At 52.0% G+C, this 17676-nt stretch overlaps 2 protein-coding genes across 2 annotated transcripts; both read left to right on the top strand.

The window, feature by feature from the left end:
* Positions 1–2614: 2614 nt before the first annotated feature.
* On the top strand, positions 2615–5460 carry LOC103718811 (peptide-N4-(N-acetyl-beta-glucosaminyl)asparagine amidase A-like). Its single transcript, XM_008807799.2, has one exon. It carries the CDS (start codon positions 3428–3430, stop codon positions 5273–5275), a length of 1848 nt encoding a protein of 615 aa, XP_008806021.2. The 5' UTR covers positions 2615–3427; the 3' UTR covers positions 5276–5460.
* A 2315-nt stretch (positions 5461–7775) lies between these two features.
* On the top strand, positions 7776–9563 carry LOC103718804 (peptide-N4-(N-acetyl-beta-glucosaminyl)asparagine amidase A-like). Its single transcript, XM_008807788.2, has one exon. The coding sequence runs from the start codon at positions 7776–7778 to the stop codon at positions 9561–9563; it is 1788 nt and encodes a 595-aa protein (XP_008806010.2).
* Positions 9564–17676: the final 8113 nt, after the last annotated feature.

Genomic DNA, 17676 nt, shown 5'->3' with positions numbered 1-17676 from the left:
TCGATGTCATCGGCCTTGATGGATCCAATGCCCTGGGCAGCAACCAAAGGGATGGATTTAGAGCCGGGGCGGAGAGAGGAGACAGGCCGTGGGCGAAAAAGGTGAGGAAGAAGGTATTCTATATTATATAATATATAATATATTATATATTATATATTATACAAATATTGGGATTGGGCTGGTTAATGCAAAGCCGAGCCCAGCCCATTCAATGGATGGGCTCAAATTTCAGGCCCGGCCTATCCCGCCAGGCTTAAAAACTAGGCTCGGATCTGTACGAAACGCTTTGGGCTTGAGCGAGCCGCCTGGCATTTGACTGAAATTATAGAAAAGTGTATTGAATCAAAAAAAAAAAAAAATAGATCGATAAAATAAAAAAAGAATGCATAAAATATATTTTTAGTATAAATCATGAAGTTCTTAAGAATAGTCATTTTTGGTATTTATAAGTTGATTATTTAGCAAAAAAAAAGGGAGAATGAAGAGGATATTATTAGTGAGATTAAGGTATTGAATAAAATGAAAAATGCAATTGAAATATTATGTTGAATATAAAATATCTACCAAGTTGAAAGAAAAATTGTATAGGACAATCATATGATGAACTATACTTTATCGTACAGAATGTAAGATAATTAAAAAAAAGCATATGCACCATGTAAGTTTAGCTGAATTTAGAATGTTGAGATAGATGAATGGTAACAAGAAATAAAGTTATTTGTGAAAAAATGAAAAGAGCATCGACTAAGGACAAATTGAAGACTTACATGATACGTACGTACGTATGTATGTATGTATGTATGTATGTATGGGAGGAATAAAAAATGGTAGAAATAGACCAAAAATCATATATGATAAAATAGTAAGAAAAGACTTGATATTTTAAAATATTTTAGAAAATATGGTTTTAAGCTGAGCAGAATGGAGTAAATAAATTTATGTAGCTGATCAAACTAGTTCATGATTACAAGTTAGTTGAGCTATGTTGAGTCGAGTTGTGAAATGATGGTGTGCCGGGATTGTTATAAGGTATGCCTCCACAAAAATCATACCTCATCATACTAATTGTGCATGATAGATTTTTGCAATCATACCTTGACATAATAACTCCATTGGTGAACGGCTCCATGATTTCATCCTTTAGCCTTGCACATCATCATAATTTCAAAGAATTGGCTATTTGATAGGACTAATCCAATGCCCGGTAGCACAACATCCCGAACTCAATTGTTTCTTCTTTTATGACATATTGACAAGTAGCAAGACTCTATATGCTGCATCATTTTCCAAGGCTAAGTTCATTTCAGTGGCATGAGTTGAAGAAAATGCTAAAGATCTCTTATCATACCACTGATCCATTAATTGGTTGATCAAGTGTAAAGGTCAATGACCGACCGAATGTACTTGGGGCACTACACACCCTTAGGGTTTGATTGGGAAGTTCATGCTGGATCTGACAAGATTGATAGAGAAAAGAGTATGGGAGGAGATAGAGTAGAGCTAGTCATGGGTTGGTCCCAGGCCTAAACTCTATTTATGTACATGTAAAATTTGATATTTTCTGTGCCCAAGCTTAGCCCATAATCAGCTCTAAGATGGAGTGAGGATGTGATGCAAACAAGCCAGAAAAGTCTATATATGGATGGGATCCACAAAAATAAATCTAAAAATAGAATAATTAATGGAATGCTCAAAGTTTTTGACCTCGCATCAATCACTTCTTATATGATCATCATCTTACACCATAGCGAGCAAGGAATAACATCAAGCAAAAAATAAAAAAATTATTGATAATTAATTGATTTCAAAAAAGCACAATTATAATTATTTTATAAGTGAGATCTCATAAAGTCAATAGACTACCCTAATTTCTTTAGGAAATTTCCTAATTCCTTTAGGATACAAATTTCCTAAAATAATAAAATGATAAATATTAAATAAATATAAAAAAAATGATTCTAAACTCCTACTAGATTTTCAACTCAGCTAAAGGAGTTTGTAGAAGAAAGAAATATAGAAATCTGGACAAAAATTTTAAAAAAAATGTCCTATTAATTATGTTCCATAAAATGGCATTTTTGCAATTTTCTAAAAGTTTGTATTGATAATCTTCGATTAATTATTCACAACTTCTGCATCTACCTCTGTTTTGGGTGACTCAAGATGCATTGCAAAGCCCGAACATCGTGAAAGTTTCTTTTGGACCGATACATGTTGAATTGCCTTTGACGATCTTTCATCATATGGATTTTCCTCATGAGTCCACTTATTAGGCAATTGGATCTTTGATTTAAATAGTTGGTAGGTATGGGAACCCTTAACTACATCAAAGTGCTAGAGTTGGAGAATAAGAGAGTAAGAGATCGCAAACCTTATTGTTGTTAAGTCTAAAGAAAAAAAGGTTAATCGTGCTTTTTGTCTTCAAAGTTTAGATCAGATTTTTAATAAGTTCATAAACTTCAAAAATCTCAAATTTAGTCCCTAATTGTTTCTCAATTATTTTAATTCCTCAGGATTCCAACCACTTTCTCTCATTGGAAGTCTTTGCTGATATTTACCAGGGATTACGTGACCGATTACATAGCAGAAAATATTTATATAGGTGATTAAGGCCGATTGGTGAGGACGTGGCATATGGATAGTGACGCGGCATAATAGATGAAAAATATTTTTGAAACTATAGTGGGAGGCAATCTACATTGTAGCTCAGTCCGACTTTCAACTCCTCAGCCAGACTGACCGTGATTCCTTCAACTGGTCCACGCGGCACCTCCGCGACCGTCGGAAAGAGTTTCTTGAGTCTCGCCACCTCGCCCTCTGAGGCTCTGAGATGTGGTGGGAAATCCATGTATGCTGCTTCGGAGCGTCCTTTGCCATGGATGCCCAAGAAGAACTCCCCTCTTTCGACCTTGGGAGTCGCGGGCTAGGGACCGCCTCCGCCTGAGCCATCGGAGCCTTCAGCTTCTCCGCCCCCTCGTACGCCATCAGCTATACCCACCACCCGTTCGAGAGAATGTCTCACCGGATGCACGACAATTGATGCAAGCGCGCTACGCCTGATACCTTCTCTAGGAATTATCCTCGAAGGATCGAAACAATCTCCTGCTGTTTTCCCATATTGTAAAAATATCAAAACTGTACCAAACTAAACAGTTAAACGTTTTAAACGGTCGTACTCGCACCTTCTCCATCTCCCCTCGACGAAATTTACCATCACAAGGAGACAAAGGCAATTACTTCTCTGCTATTCACCAGCCTATATATTTCTCTCGTCTATCCCACCATCCAGATGGAATTAATCCCACAATAAGTAAAATCTCACCTCCCTTCCCACTAGGCCAGATTAAAACCATACCACACAGCTCCAGATTAGTCTCCAGTCTCCTTTCCCCTTTCTCCATTCCAAATTCAAAGTCCACCAAAAACGATGAGTGCCAACCACCATCACCTCAGAGCTAACTCCTTACTCCCCGCTCTGCTATTCTTTCTATTGTTCATGGGTTGTTCAACCACCGCCTCTCCTCCTTCCCTCTCCACAAGCTTCCCCTTCCCCCCACCACCCGCCGCCCCTCAGAACACGACCCTCGAGTACATGGACCCCACTCTCCCCCCTCTCATCCCCACCGTGAACCCCAAGTGCTCCACTGTCGTCCTCCGGGAAGACTTCGCCGATACCCTCGGCTTCCCACCGGCCTCCGTTGACTACGCCCCACCCGCCGACTGCCCCGCCCCATGGTCTCGTGTCATCCTGGAGCTCTCTGCCACTGCCTCCGACGTCCAGATGGACCGCATCGCCGCCATCTGGGTCGATGGCGCCGAGATCCTCCGCACCAGCACCCCCCTCCCCATGGCCCCAGGTGTCTTCTGGCACGTCCGCAAGGATGTCACCCGCTACACCGCCGTCCTCCGCTCCGCCACCACCTTCTCCATGATGCTCGAGAACTCCAACGCCACCCTCCCTGGCGTCTACTCCGTCAACGTCTCCCTCCACTTCTACCGCGGCGCATTATCCGATGACGCCGGCCGAAGCCCGAGCTTAAAACTACCAACAAATGCGCACGCGAACGGACAGTTAGGGAGTGGGCGGCTCTCAGCTCACCCAACCATCAAAGGTTTATACAGAGAGCCGGCGGATTTAATCATTCCTATCTCCAATGAGCTCGGGGACTGCGGTCCCGGTTCCTGGTTCAAGATCCGCAATGAGTCTGACGTGCAATTGACCACTGTCCTAATCCCCAACAACACCTACCGTGCAGTGCTCGAGATCTACGTCTCCCACCACGGGGACGACGAGTACTGGTACGCCAACCCGCTCCGCACGAACGGTCCTCGCGGCGGCCTCACGTCGCCATCGAGCAAGGCGAACGGCGGGTTCCGCCAGGTGGTTGTCACAATCGACAAGCGCTTCGCTGGCGCGGTCGTTCCCTTCCCCGTCATATACCCCGGCTCGATCAATCCCTTCTTCTGGGCGCCGGTCGCCGCCCTCGGCGCCTACGACCACCCTTCCTACGACCTTGACCTCACGCCATTTGTGGGGAAATTGCTCGACGGACCCGAGCACCATTTCGGGCTGACCGTCAGAGACAGCCAGCCGTACTGGCTCGTGTCAGCCAACCTCCACCTATGGCTCGATGCATGGTCGGACGGCGTCGAGGGAGCATTGGTCCGGTACAAGGTCCCGCCACTGAAGCTAAGCCGGCAGGCCGCCTGGAGAGACCTAGACGGCAAGTCCTCGATCGACGGGCAGGTGATCATCCGGTTCTCCGGCTGGGTGAGCTCATCAAAAGGGAACATTACCACGAGCGTAAAGCAACGGCTAAAGTTCAAGAGCCGGGTGGAAGTTCATCGTCAGGGATCTATAAAGCAAGCATCAATGGAGGTAAAGTCAAGAACGAACGTAAGGACGGAGAAGAACCACAAGGTGATCGGAAGAGTGCAAGTGGAGACCGAGGCACCGCTGATGATGGAGACGATGAGTTCGAACGGCGGCGGGGGGTCCGTGTTCGAGAAGACGAAGATGTACCATAAGTTACAGGAGACAACGAGCGTGGCGGTGGGGAAGGAGGTGGCTTACAGCACGATGACGGACCGGCAGGACTCGGAGGGCTCGGCGCTGATGGAGGACCGGGTGGCCAAGTGGGGGAGCGGAGATACCGAGTCAACTTACAAGTATAGGGACGATAAGGCTTGTCATCTCCGAACGGTGATCATGGTGGGCGGGACGGTTCGAGATGACGCGGAGACGGCTTCATGTGTGTCGGTTTTGGACTCGTAGCCGAACCAGCTTGCGAACCACAAATGGTTGGGTTCCTGAGGTTTGGGTTGGATCGGTTTCTCGGCCCTCCGCAGCTGAAGTCCCTCGGCTGGTGTTGTATTGGGTCCATGTTTGCTTGTGATCCGGTCCGTGTACCATATTGTGGGATTTTATCCTCTGTTTTAGCTAATCAGGTTAAATAACATATTCAGAGTTTAGTATTTTAGTAAAATATATTCCTCTGACTGTTTGGTAGGGTAATTTCATTTTCTTATCAGAAACCTTCATTATTCTTGCTAGCAATTATTTTAAGATCCAGTTTATGACCAAAATATTAAGAGTTGAGTAGAAATAGTGGAACAGCAAGATAGAATTTAACTAAAATAAGAAGCTATGATTCATAAGACTTAAGAGCATGAATAAGTCAAATCAGCTTTAAAAGGGAATACTCTATCCTAATGTTAGTGGTCGCCAAATTTTGTTTTGAGAGATTCGAATAGGGTGTACTGCCATCGATTGATTACTTCGGGTACTGGCATTGCACTATATGAAGTGGCACTTCCCTCTACTAAGGTCCCTTTGTAGCTAACTCAACTACTTCCAAACGATGATTCCTTCGCGGTATGGGATCAAGATTCAAAAGATGGAAGCAAATCGATAATTTATGATAACTAGATTATCAAAACTAGTAAAGTATCTATATTTATGGTTGAAGCAACCTAGTATATTAATAGAGTCTGATAGATCATTTATCTAGTAAGTATTATAAAAGTCGATCGCGTAGAACATGTTGTCCGGATCAATATTATTGTAGTGAATATCACTTCTTGTTATCCAGTTCTGACATGGAAACTAATTTCCTATCAAATCCACATATTTCATTTAATGGCCTGCTTGACAATTGCCAAAGTAATGTTTCATGTCAGCGCATGAGAAAGCCTTTCATCTTCCCACGGAAACAGAGAGGAAAAAAGCCACTCCATCATTGATATTATAAGAAAGGGTTTATCATTTTTTCCTCTCTAGGACTATTAGTAATCTAAAGTGACCTTAAATTTAGATATGGTTAAATATACATTTAGTGAAGGCCAAATGTACATTTACTGAATGATACATATAGTTTGATATTCAATATATGTTTCTTGGGATTGCTATTGTCTCATTTTCAGAACAAGAGAAAGGAGGAACAAATGCAAAGGAGACGGGACCGAGATGTGGTTATCCCAAATAAAATTACCAGAATGATGAGCCGTAAAGAATGCCACCCAGTCTGTTGCATTGTTTGACTCTCTGTAAACATGAGTAGCTCGATGGAAGGCGCACTCACCCAAAAGACTGCGGATGTCATGAATCAACCGAATTCCACCGGCAGCACGGCCCGTATCTTGGATCCACTCGATCACCATGGCTGAATCCCTCTCAAGGACAATAGGTCTGCGCCCAGTACTCGCCTCGTATAGGAGACACCCTCCTTTGCGGCTCTGACCTCGACACCGATCACGGTTTGATCAAAGATTCGCTGATCTTCCGCCGCCACAAATCTGGCCTCCTGATATCTGATAACAAATCCGGCACTGCCGCTACCCCTTCTCTCACCGACATTACCGTCGAAGTTTACCTTGAGAAACTGGAACATGGGGGCTCTCAGGAGACGAACATAGTTTTGGACGTTATAAGAGCGGAATGAGAGCCCTAGATTTTCTTAGCTAACCCAAGGGACGACGACGCAGTGATGCCAAAGACCTCCGCCATATAAAGAAGGGCCCTATCCGCCACCAGCCTCATATGTGCTCTTCTGTTCTCAAAGACTTAGGCATTTCTATCTAGTCAATAGTAATAAGCCAGATAAGTCGTCCTAATCCCTTCCTCCACAAGGCTGAGCCTCCGGAAGAAATTTTTCAGAAGGATGAGAAAATCGTCTATAGACGTCCATCTCTATAATAGACCAGAGAAAGCTGAGGCGCACTCCCAGTTCCGAACAGTCCGCTAACGGCTAAAAAAGACATGGAAGGTAGACTCCTCCGTATCTCATAATATATCTCAAACGAGCCCCAAAAAAAGAAATAAATTATAAATCCTATCATTTATCATCTTCTGTTCACCTGTAAAACCAAAAACGTTATACATTCGCTCCACCATCGATGGTCTTGGATTCCTTCGGACGCCCCAGTCGATGAAATTCGTACGCAGCAGAAAGAGAACCCACAACTGGAGCGCAAGAGAAAAATACGAACCACCACGAAAGTTCCTCCTCCACACTTCCCCTGTTCTCAAGTGCCGTAAAAGTGCAGGCTAATTCATCCACAAACAAAGAAAACGGATAAATATGTTCCACATTTCCCTTCCCTTTCCTTTCTTCTAAACCAAAAAACAGTGTAATTCTGGCCTATATATACCCAAGTAAAAGACTGCACTCTCTCACAACAAGAAATCCTTCGCGTCTCATGGTTCTTCTACTATTATCCAAGGCCATCTCCATTATTCCACTTTAATCACAAGAGCTCCGAGTCAAGCATCAGAGATGCATCTCAACCACAGCCACCTCCGCTCTGCTGCGGCCCCACTCATTCTACTCTTTATCTTCACTTCTCTCTGTTTCTCCGGGGCGTCATGCTTCACCTCCTCATTCAAACTGCACCAAGTTCCTGCCACAAACGTCAGCCTGGAGTTCTTGGACCCTACCCTCCCCCCGGCCATCCCCAGAGAGACCAACCCCAAGTGCTCTGTCCTCGTCCTACAGCGCGACTTCGCTGACACAGTTGGCTCTCCCCCCGCCACCGCCAACTACACCCAGCCTCCCGACTGCCCCGCCCCCTGGACCCGTGTCGTCCTCGAGCTCTCCTTCTCCGTCTCCGACGTCCAGAGGGACCGCGTCGCCGCCGTATGGGTCAACGGCGCTGAGGTCATCCGCACCACCACACCCGTCCCCACCTTCCCCGGCGGCGCTTTCTGGAAGGTCCACAAGGATGTCACCCGCTACACCTCGCTCCTCCGCCACCTCGGTGACGCCGGCACCGTCACCATGAGGCTGGAGAACTCCAACGTCACCTCCTTCCCCGGCGTCTTCTCCGCCAACGTCTCCCTCCACTTCTACCGGGGTGCCGTCCCCGTTGCCCGCCCGGCAACCATCGGCACCGCCCATCCGACTGTCAAAGGCCTTTACCGCGAGCCGGCCGACCTCATCATCCCCATTTCTTGTGAAAAAGGCGCTGAGGGCGGCGGTTTCTGGCTTCTGGTCAACAACGACTCCCATGTGCCCGCGGCGTCGGTCACCATTCCCAGAAACACCTACCGCGCTGTGATCGAGATCTTCAGCTCGTACCACGCCGACGATGAGTTCTGGTACACAAACCCGCTTCGATCCTCATTCCAGGGGCAGCTCGGCACGTCCCGAGCCAATGGCGGTTTCCGCCAGTTATACGCGACCATTGACGGAAAGTTTGTTGGCGGCCACATTCCGTTCGCCGTTATATACCCTGGCTCGATCAACCCCTACTTCTGGTCCCCGGTGACCGCCATTGGCGCCTTCGACATCCCATCTTACGACCTCGATATAACGCCATTCTTGGGGCTATTGTTGGACGGGCAGCCACACGAAATCGGGCTCGGGGTGAAGGACAGCCAACCTTACTGGTTGCTGAGTGGAAACCTCCATTTATGGGTGGATGCATGGTCCGACGTAGTGGAAGCCGGCCTGGTGGAGTACTCATCACCGCCGCTCCAAATTAACCGGCACGCCGAGTGGCGGAACCCAGACGGGCAGTCGGAGGTGAACGCCGAGGGGCTGATCCGGTTCTCGGGGTGGGTGAGCTCGTCGAAGGGAAACATCACCACCACGGTGAGGCAGAAGGTGAAGTTCAAGAGCCAGGTGGAGGTCCAGAACCGGGGGGCAGTGAAACAGGTGGAGATGACAAACAAGGAGAGGACGACGGTGGCGGTGGCCAAGGGGCACCAAACAGTGGGGAGGGTGCAGGTCTTCATCGAGGCGCCGCTCCAGGTGCAGACGTCGAGCGTGAACGCCATCGGCGGGGCGGTGTTCGAGAAGACGAGGCTGTACCACCAGCTGCAGGAGATTGTGAACTTGAACGAGAACATGGCGGTGAGCACGAGCTCGCTGACCGACCGGCAGGACGCCGAGGGGTCGGTGCTGATGCACGACGGAGCGCCGGTTTGGGGGAGCGGGAGCACAAGGTCGTCGTACAAGTACAGGGATGAGAATACTTGCTATCTCCGCACGGTAAATGCTGCCGGCGGCGTGGTGAAGTTCGATGTCGCCAGCCCTCAGTGCTCTGCGGTTGCCTCGGCTTAGGATTTAGGTCGCTAGCTGTTCCATTCACCAGCTTGCCCTGGTAGCTCGATTATATCATTATGTTAGGATTGGTAAGCAGCCTTTGAGGTATAATAAGTGATTGACCTATGCTATTTGCTGTAGCTGAGAAGAGTTCTTATAGTTGTGTAATAATAAACGCTTTGTTTTTTGTAGCAATTAATCTACGGTTATCACCTTTGCCGTGGGGCATCAATTGGAGTCATGCTCATAGAGCTAACATGGGTTGCTTACATGTGATGAAGATGTTACTATCTTGTGGGTCATAATTGTCCCTACGTAATTATTTCTTCTTCTTGTTTTTCTTCTTCTTCTTCTTCTTTTTTGAAACTTACAAAACAAGTACGATTGATTACACATGTACATAGGTAAGTGGGTATAACTTAATTGCAATGAAACTTAGCTCATTTGTTCACTCATGAAATAAACTGCTGGTTCAAGCTCAACTCAACTAGGAGACAAATTACATGACTGGGATTAATTCCTTTTCTTCGTGTTCGAATTTATGCTTTTATTTTATGCATTCTCTTTTTAACTCTGGTCGATTGCCATTTAATTTCCACAACCCTAGCTGGCACTTGATTTTGGTTACATTTTAATCAAATTAAACACGCGACATGAGACAAGGGAAGGGGCAATGTTTCTGAAATCTGTTTGTATTGTTTTTTTTTTAAAAAAAATCAATCATTTACTCTTCATATCGTGTACCTTTTTCATCACAATCGACTATATTTTTAGTATATATGGACTATTGTAAATAAGAGCCCTTTCATTTGTGGAAATTGTGAATCTTTGACTAGCCCGGTGATCCTTGAAATCATGCACCAAATTGAATCTCAAACTTGAATTCAGACTTCAAAATGATTATTGTTATGGGGGAATTGAGCCGCCATGCCCCACGTGATCGGCACGCGTATCCAGGAAAGCTACAGCTGCCCTATGATCCAGCACTCCGACCCCGAGTCGGACCTCCTCGGCTCCGCAGCCCGACCCCGGGTCGGCTGCCCTATGATCCAGCACTCCGACTCCGAGTCGGACCTCCTCGGCTCCGCAGCCCGACCCCGGGTCGGCTGCCCTATGATCCAGCACTCCGACCCCGAGTCGGACCTCCTCGGCTTCGCAGCCCGACCCCGGGTCGGCTGCCCTATGATCCAGCATTCCGACCCCGAGTCGGAGATCTTTTGATAACGACAGGCTATTCTCCAGAGGCACGCCGCGGCCTCCTGCTCCACTACTCCCTGCAACGGCTGTACCCGATGCTGCCCACGATCTCCTGTATCAACCGTACAAAGCGGAGCTCCACTACGCCCTGCCATGACCGTACCCAGCGCTGCTCCACGACGCCCCGTAACGGCCATGTCAGTGGCCATTCTATCGTGCCCCACGACGACAAACCCCCCTGAGAGACCTCCCAGCCAGGTATATATGCGGCTGGGGGGAGAAGGGGGGGTAAGCAATACCTCCCAGAGCACTCTCTCCCACTTGTGATTATCATCTCTCCTCCTCCAATCTCCTCTGACTTGACCGTCGGAGGGCCATCACCACCCTGGTGGTGGTGCAAGGCTTGTTTGCAGGTTCCTTGGCGGAAGGTGGAGCGCAACCAGCACCAACCAAGACAACTCAGGCGGAACCCCGTTCACACCGTCGTGTCAATCGTTCTCGGTTTGGACCACCAGCAACAGTTGGCGCTAGAGGAAGGGACGAATCTCAGAACGATCGTAATGGCACGGCGAGGTGGTCGCGGAGCTTCCAATGCTTCCGGTCGCGGAGCCTCTCGCGCCTCTGGCCGGGAGGCTGCTGCGTCCCCAACACACTCTCAGCAGCATTCCACCGCTTCTCCTCCCATTCAGACGGTCGAACCTGCTCAGTTCGACCAGCTAGCCCAGCAGGTTCGCACCCTCGCGGAGGCAGTGCAGAATCTGCAGGGTGTGATCTCTCGGGTGCCGCAGCGGGCTCAGGAGCCGCTGCTCCCCGAGCACTCGCCTCTTCCTCACAACCCGCGCTCCTTCCTCTCCCATGGAGAGGAGCGCCGGCGCGGGGAGGATTCTCGAGTGCGGTCCATTCTGCCAGGACCTTCTCATCGGAGCTGCGCGGGGTACGAGAGGCGGACCCGGGCGCGTTCTCAGACACCCCAGTCCTCGAGGGGCCCGCACTCCAGTCGGTCCCCCTCGCGCCGCTCCTTGTCTCCCACCCACCGGTCGCGCTCCCTGGACCGGCGGGTGGACGATCTCCACAGACAGCTCCAGGTCCTGAAGGGCCACTCCAAAGATCCCTTCGCCGACTTGGAAATCTCCTCCCAGCCGGCGCTTGCCTCAAGGATCCTGCGAACCCTAAACCCGCCGGGATTCAAAATGCCGGCGATCGAACCCTACGACGGGGCGGCGGACCCACGGGACCACGTGGAGAGTTTCAGGACTCTTATGCTCCTCCATGGAGCATCGGATCCTCTCCTCTGCAAGGCCTTCCCGGCGACCCTCCGCGGCCCGGCAAGGGCGTGGTTCGCCGGCCTGGAGGCTAATTCCATCCAGTCCTTCCACCAGTTCACCCGTCTCTTCATCAGCCATTTCGCCGTCAGTAGCCGGCGAAGACTGGTCTCCGACTCCCTCTTCGATGTCCGGCAGAACGAGGGAGAGAGCCTGCGGGATTATCTCACCCGCTTCAACAAGGCAACACTGGAGGTCCGGAATTTGAGCCAGGAGGTGGCTCTCTCAGCCCTGAAGCGAGGCTTCCGGAAGGGCAGACTCACCTTCTCCCTGGACAAACGCCTGCCGCGGAGCTTTCCGGAGCTGTTGTCTCGGGCAAACCAGTATGCAGACGCCGAGGAGGCAGCCTCCCACCGGAACAAGGAGGCCGCCGAGGCCCCTCTAAAGCCCGGGAAGAAAAGGCGAAAAGAGGCACCCCAGAGGAGGAGCCCGACGCCTCAACGCCGGCGCAGAAGCCCGTCACCAGCAAGGAACCACGGCGCCACACGCCCTCGTTCTCCGCACCGACGCTTCAACCGGTACACCCCACTCCTGGCCCCCCGGGCCCAGATCCTCATGGAGGTCAAGGGGCGGGAGGACCTCCCGGTCCCGAGGCAGATGAAGAAGATCCCTGGGAGGAAGCCTTCTCGGGCGTACTGTGAGTACCACCGAGACCACGGCCACGATACCGAAGACTGCTTCCAGCTTCGGGACGAGATCGAGGCTCTCATTCGCCGAGGGCGTCTCGGTCGATATGTAAACGACCGACGTCCCCCCGCAGACCCGCGTCCAGCCGACCCGGCCCCTCAGGAGCCTCGGGAGCAGAATCGACCCGTTGCGGGAGTGATCCACACCATCACTGGGGGCTGCTCTCGGCCCGTGAGGAACGCAGGGGGCTCGGCGGAAGTATCAGGAGTGGCCGTCGCGAAGAGGCAGCGGGTCGGAAATGTAATCACTTTTTGTGATGAAGATGTAAAGGGGGTTCAGACTCCCCACGATGACGCCATGGTGATCTCTCTCACTATGGCGGACTATGATGTAAGGCGTGTTCTTGTGGATAGTGGAAGCTCAGCTGATATTTTGTATTACGAGGCCTTCCAAAAGATGGGCTTTTCCCGACAATTGTTGCACAAAACATCCACCCCCCTCATAGGATTCACTGGAGACGCTATCTCGGCCGAAGGTGTCATCAAGCTGCCTGTGACTGCGGGCATTGCACCCGCAGAAGCCACGGTGCGGCTCGGGTTCTTGGTCGTCCGTGTCCCCTCGGCCTACAACGCTATCCTCGGACGACCCGGACTGAACGCCCTTCGCGCGGTGGTTTCTACCTACCATTTGCTCATGCGGTTCCCCACAGCGGCTGGGATTGGAGAGGTCCGAGGTGACCAGCCGACCGCACGGCAGTGTTTCCTAGCAACTCTCAAAGGGAAGAAGCCCATGGAGGCCCTAAGCGTCGAGTCACTTGACGCCAGAGACGAAGTGGCCTTGCGGCACGGGGAGCCGGCCGAGGGCGTAATCGAAGTTCCCCTCGAAGAAGGCCGCCCGGACCGCACGGTCCGGGTCGGTGCCAACCTCGACTTGGAAGCTCGGCTCCGGTTAGTGGAATTCCTCCGAGCCAATGCAGATGTGTTTGCCTGGTCGGCGGCCGATGTACCTGGGATCGACCCGGAGGTCGTTTCTCACGCCCTCAACGTCGACCCGACCCACCGACCAGTAAAGCAAAAGAAGAGACACTGTGCCCCGGATCGGATCCGGGTGGTCGACCAGGAGGTAGACAAACTCTTGGAGGCAGGTTTCATAAGAGAGGTGAGCTACCCCGAGTGGCTGGCAAACGTCGTACTTGTCCGGAAGGCGAGCGGGAAGTGGAGGATGTGCGTCGACTACACCGACCTGAACAAGGCGTGCCCCAAGGATAGCTTTCCGCTTCCACGGATAGACCAACTGGTCGACGCGACTTCCGGATATCAGCTACTGTCTTTTATGGACGCCTTCTCCGGCTACAACCAAATAATGATGGCTCCACAGGACGAGGAGAAAACTGCCTTCATAACAGACCGGGGGCTGTACTGTTACAAGGTAATGCCCTTCGGTCTGAAGAACGCTGGCGCCACTTACCAGCGCCTCGTCAATAAAATCTTCAAGGAGCAGATCGGCCGGAATATGGAGGTGTACGTGGACGATATGCTGGTAAAAAGCCGCCATGCAGACCAGCACATTGCAGATCTGGAGGAGACTTTCACCACCTTGCGAAAGTTTCGCATGAAGCTAAACCCAGCGAAGTGCGCTTTTGGTGCTTCGGCCGGGAGGTTCCTCGGTTTCATTGTCAACCAGCGCGGGATCGAGGCCAACCCGGACAAGATCAAAGCCATCCAAGATATGTCCCCTCCGACCAAAGTGAAGGAGGTTCAGGAGCTCGCTGGAAGGGTCGCCGCGCTCGGACGATTTGTGGCAAAGTCGGCCGAACGCTGCCAACCATTCTTCAAGGTGTTGAAGCGCCCAAAAGACTTCCTCTGGACGGCCGAATGTCATGCGGCGTTCGACCAGCTCAAGGAGTACATGGCGTCTCCTCCCCTGCTGTCCAAGCCGCAAGAGGGGGAGATGCTCTACCTTTACCTGGCGGTCTTCCCAACCGCAGTCAGCGCAGTACTGGTTCGGGAAGAGGCAAGACTTCAGAAGCCTGTATACTACATCAGCCGAGTCCTCCGGGATGCCGAGACGCGGTACACGAAGGCTGAGAAGATCGCCTTCGCGCTGCTGACTGCGACCAGGAGGCTTCGCCCCTATTTCCAGGCTCATTCTGTCACCCTTTTGACCGATCAACCACTGCGGCAGATTCTCAGCAATCCAGAGAATGCGGGACGGCTGGTGAAGTGGGCAGTAGAACTTGGTGAGTTCGACATCCGCTACCAGCCCCGACCAGCCATCAAGGCCCAGGTGCTCGCGGACTTTCTCGCTGAGTGCACTGTGCAGGAGGCGGAACCTAAGCCGCCGGAGACACCCAGCCTCGATCTCCCGATCTGGACGCTCCACATTGACGGGTCGTCGAACCCTGAAGGTGGAGGGGCTGGGCTGGTCCTCACCAATCCCGATGGAGTGATAGCCGAGTATGCCTTGAGGTTCGGATTTCCAGTGACCAACAATGAGGCGGAGTACGAGGCCCTAGTCGCGGGACTCAAACTCGCCAAGGAGCTCGGCATCCGGCGTCTGAAAGTCTTCACCGACTCCCAGCTGGTGGTCGGGCAGGTTCGAGGGGAGTTCGAGGCGCGGAGCCCGACCATGCAGAGCTACGTCCGGAAGGTGCAAACACTCATTCCCGACCTCGGCAGTGTTGACATTCAGCAGGTCCCGAGGAGCGAAAATGCCAGGGCCGACAGGTTGTCCCGCCTAGTGGACGCAGACGCGCACAACTTGTCGAGGGCAATCTACCTGGAGACCCTGGATGCCCCGAGCATTGACGGGGCTGGAGCGGTGATGGCAATTGATCCCGAGCCGTCTTGGATGGACCCGCTCGTCGCCTACCTCGCCGAAGGAATCCTCCCTGAAGACGAAGATCAGGCCCGGCGGCTTGTAAAGAAGTCCGCCCACTACGTACTTTATGAAGGGAGGCTGTATCGGACCTCGTTTACCGCCCCCCTCTTAAGGTGCCTCCGCCCCGCGGAAGCGGCCTACGCCCTCGGCGAAGTCCACGAAGGCATCTGCGGATCGCACTTGGGGGCTAGGTCCTTGGCGCATAAGATCATGAGGCAAGGCTACTATTGGCCGACCTTGTTGGAGGACTCGAAGGACCACGTGCGGAAATGCGACGCCTGCCAGCGCCACGCCAACGTCCAGAGAGTCCCCTCTGTCCCCTTGGCGCCAATCACCGCGCCCTGGCCCTTCGCACAGTGGGAAATGGATATCCTCGGACCATTCCCCGTCGCTTCGGCCCAGCGAAAATTTTTGATTGTCGCCATCGACTACTTCACCAAGTGGGTGGAGGCAGAGCCACTGGCCACCATCACGGAGGCACAAGTCCGGAAGTTCGTGAAGAAGAACATCATTGTCCGATTTGGAGTACCTCGGGTCCTCATCTCGGATAACGGTCGACAGTTTGATAACAAGCACTTCCGGGACTTCTGCGAGGAATTCGGGATCGAGCATCGGTTCACATCCGTGTCGCATCCCCAAACCAACGGCGAGGCCGAGGTCACAAATCGGACAATCCTCCAAGGTATCAAAGCGCGGATCGGCCGGACGGGGCAAGCTTGGGTCGAGGAACTCGAGAATGTCCTTTGGGCGTATCGGACCACACAACGGACTCCTACTGGAGAGACGCCTTTCAGCCTAACCTATGGCACGGAAGCCGTTGCCCCCGTGGAGCTCGGACTCCCCTCGCCTCGGGTGGCCGCGCACCGACCCGAGGCCAATTCAGAGCAACTCCGAGGGAACTTGGATCTCTTGGAAGAGGCAAGGGAAATGGCTCAGGTACGGATGGCAATGTATCAGCAGAGGGTGGCCCGATATTACAACTCCAAAGTCCGACCGAAGCTTTTCAGAATTGGAGATCTGGTGCTGAGGCGAGCTAAGGCATCTCAACCTACGGAAGGTGGGAAGCTAGCGCCAAATTGGGAAGGCCCGTATAAAGTTCGTTGGGTAAACCGACCTGGCTCCTACCAGTTGGAAGCCCTAGATGGCCGAGAAATTCCAAGGGGCTGGAATTCCGCTAACCTGCGGATGTATTACCAGTAGAACAACAAGGCCAGAAAGACAATTTAAAAAGGACGATCCGGGTGACGTATACCCCTAGGTCCACGTGTCTCCGCTCGCGCCCAGGCCGCATCCTCCTCGAAGAACCCGCGTATCGCGGCCGCTCAACTAACACTCCTCACCAGCAGCAACTGGCGATCCGATTTCCCAGGTAACGCATTAATTAGCGTTTAATACCCTTCTCGTGTTCCCCCCAGGCAACGCTTGGAGGAGAGGAGAAACACGGTCGCGGCTGGGCACAGAGAAACCCCGATGGGCGGCGAGCGACAAGTGGCCGACCAACGAGTGGAATGTCCCGAGGCTCGGCCCTCGGATGCCTGGCTAACCCGATGATCATCCCGGGAGCAGACTAGCCGGAAGCCCCGACCGGTCGTCTCGGCTTGCGCCAGCCTTGGCCGACCAACGAGCGGAATTTCCCTGAGGCTTGACAACCCTCAGATGCCTGGCTAACCCGATGATCATCCCGGGAGCAGACTAGCCGGAAGCCCCGACCGGTCGCCTCGGCTTGCGCCAGCCTTGGCCGACCAACGAGCGGAATTTTCCTGAGGCTTGACAACCCTCAGATGCCTGGCTAACCCGATGATCATCCCGGGAGCAGACTAGCCGGAAGCCCCGACCGGTCGCCTCGGCTTGCGCCAGCCTAGGCCGACCAACGAGTGGAATCTCCCGAGGCTCGGCCCTCGGATGCCTGGCTAACCCGATGATCATCCCGGGAGCAGACTAGCCGGAAGCCCCGACCGGTCGCCTCGGCTTGCGCCAGCCTTGGCCGACCAACGAGCGGAATTTCCCTGAGGCTTGACAACCCTCAGATGCCTGGCTAACCCGATGATCATCCCGGGAGCAGACTAGCCGGAAGCCCCGACCGGTCGCCTCGGCTTGCGCCAGCC

This window comes from Phoenix dactylifera, chromosome 3 (genome assembly GCF_009389715.1).
Source record: "Phoenix dactylifera cultivar Barhee BC4 chromosome 3, palm_55x_up_171113_PBpolish2nd_filt_p, whole genome shotgun sequence".
In the NCBI taxonomy this organism is placed as follows: Eukaryota; Viridiplantae; Streptophyta; class Magnoliopsida; order Arecales; family Arecaceae; genus Phoenix; species Phoenix dactylifera.
Note: the sequence above shows the minus strand (reverse complement) of the source record. Positions and strands in the feature narration are given on the sequence as shown.

Excerpts from the sequence above, each read along its gene's own strand:
- LOC103718811 (XM_008807799.2), top strand. The coding sequence starts at position 3,428 with ATGAGTGCCAACCACCATCACCTCAGAGCTAACTCCTTACTCCCCGCT.
- LOC103718804 (XM_008807788.2), top strand. The coding sequence starts at position 7,776 with ATGCATCTCAACCACAGCCACCTCCGCTCTGCTGCGGCCCCACTCATT.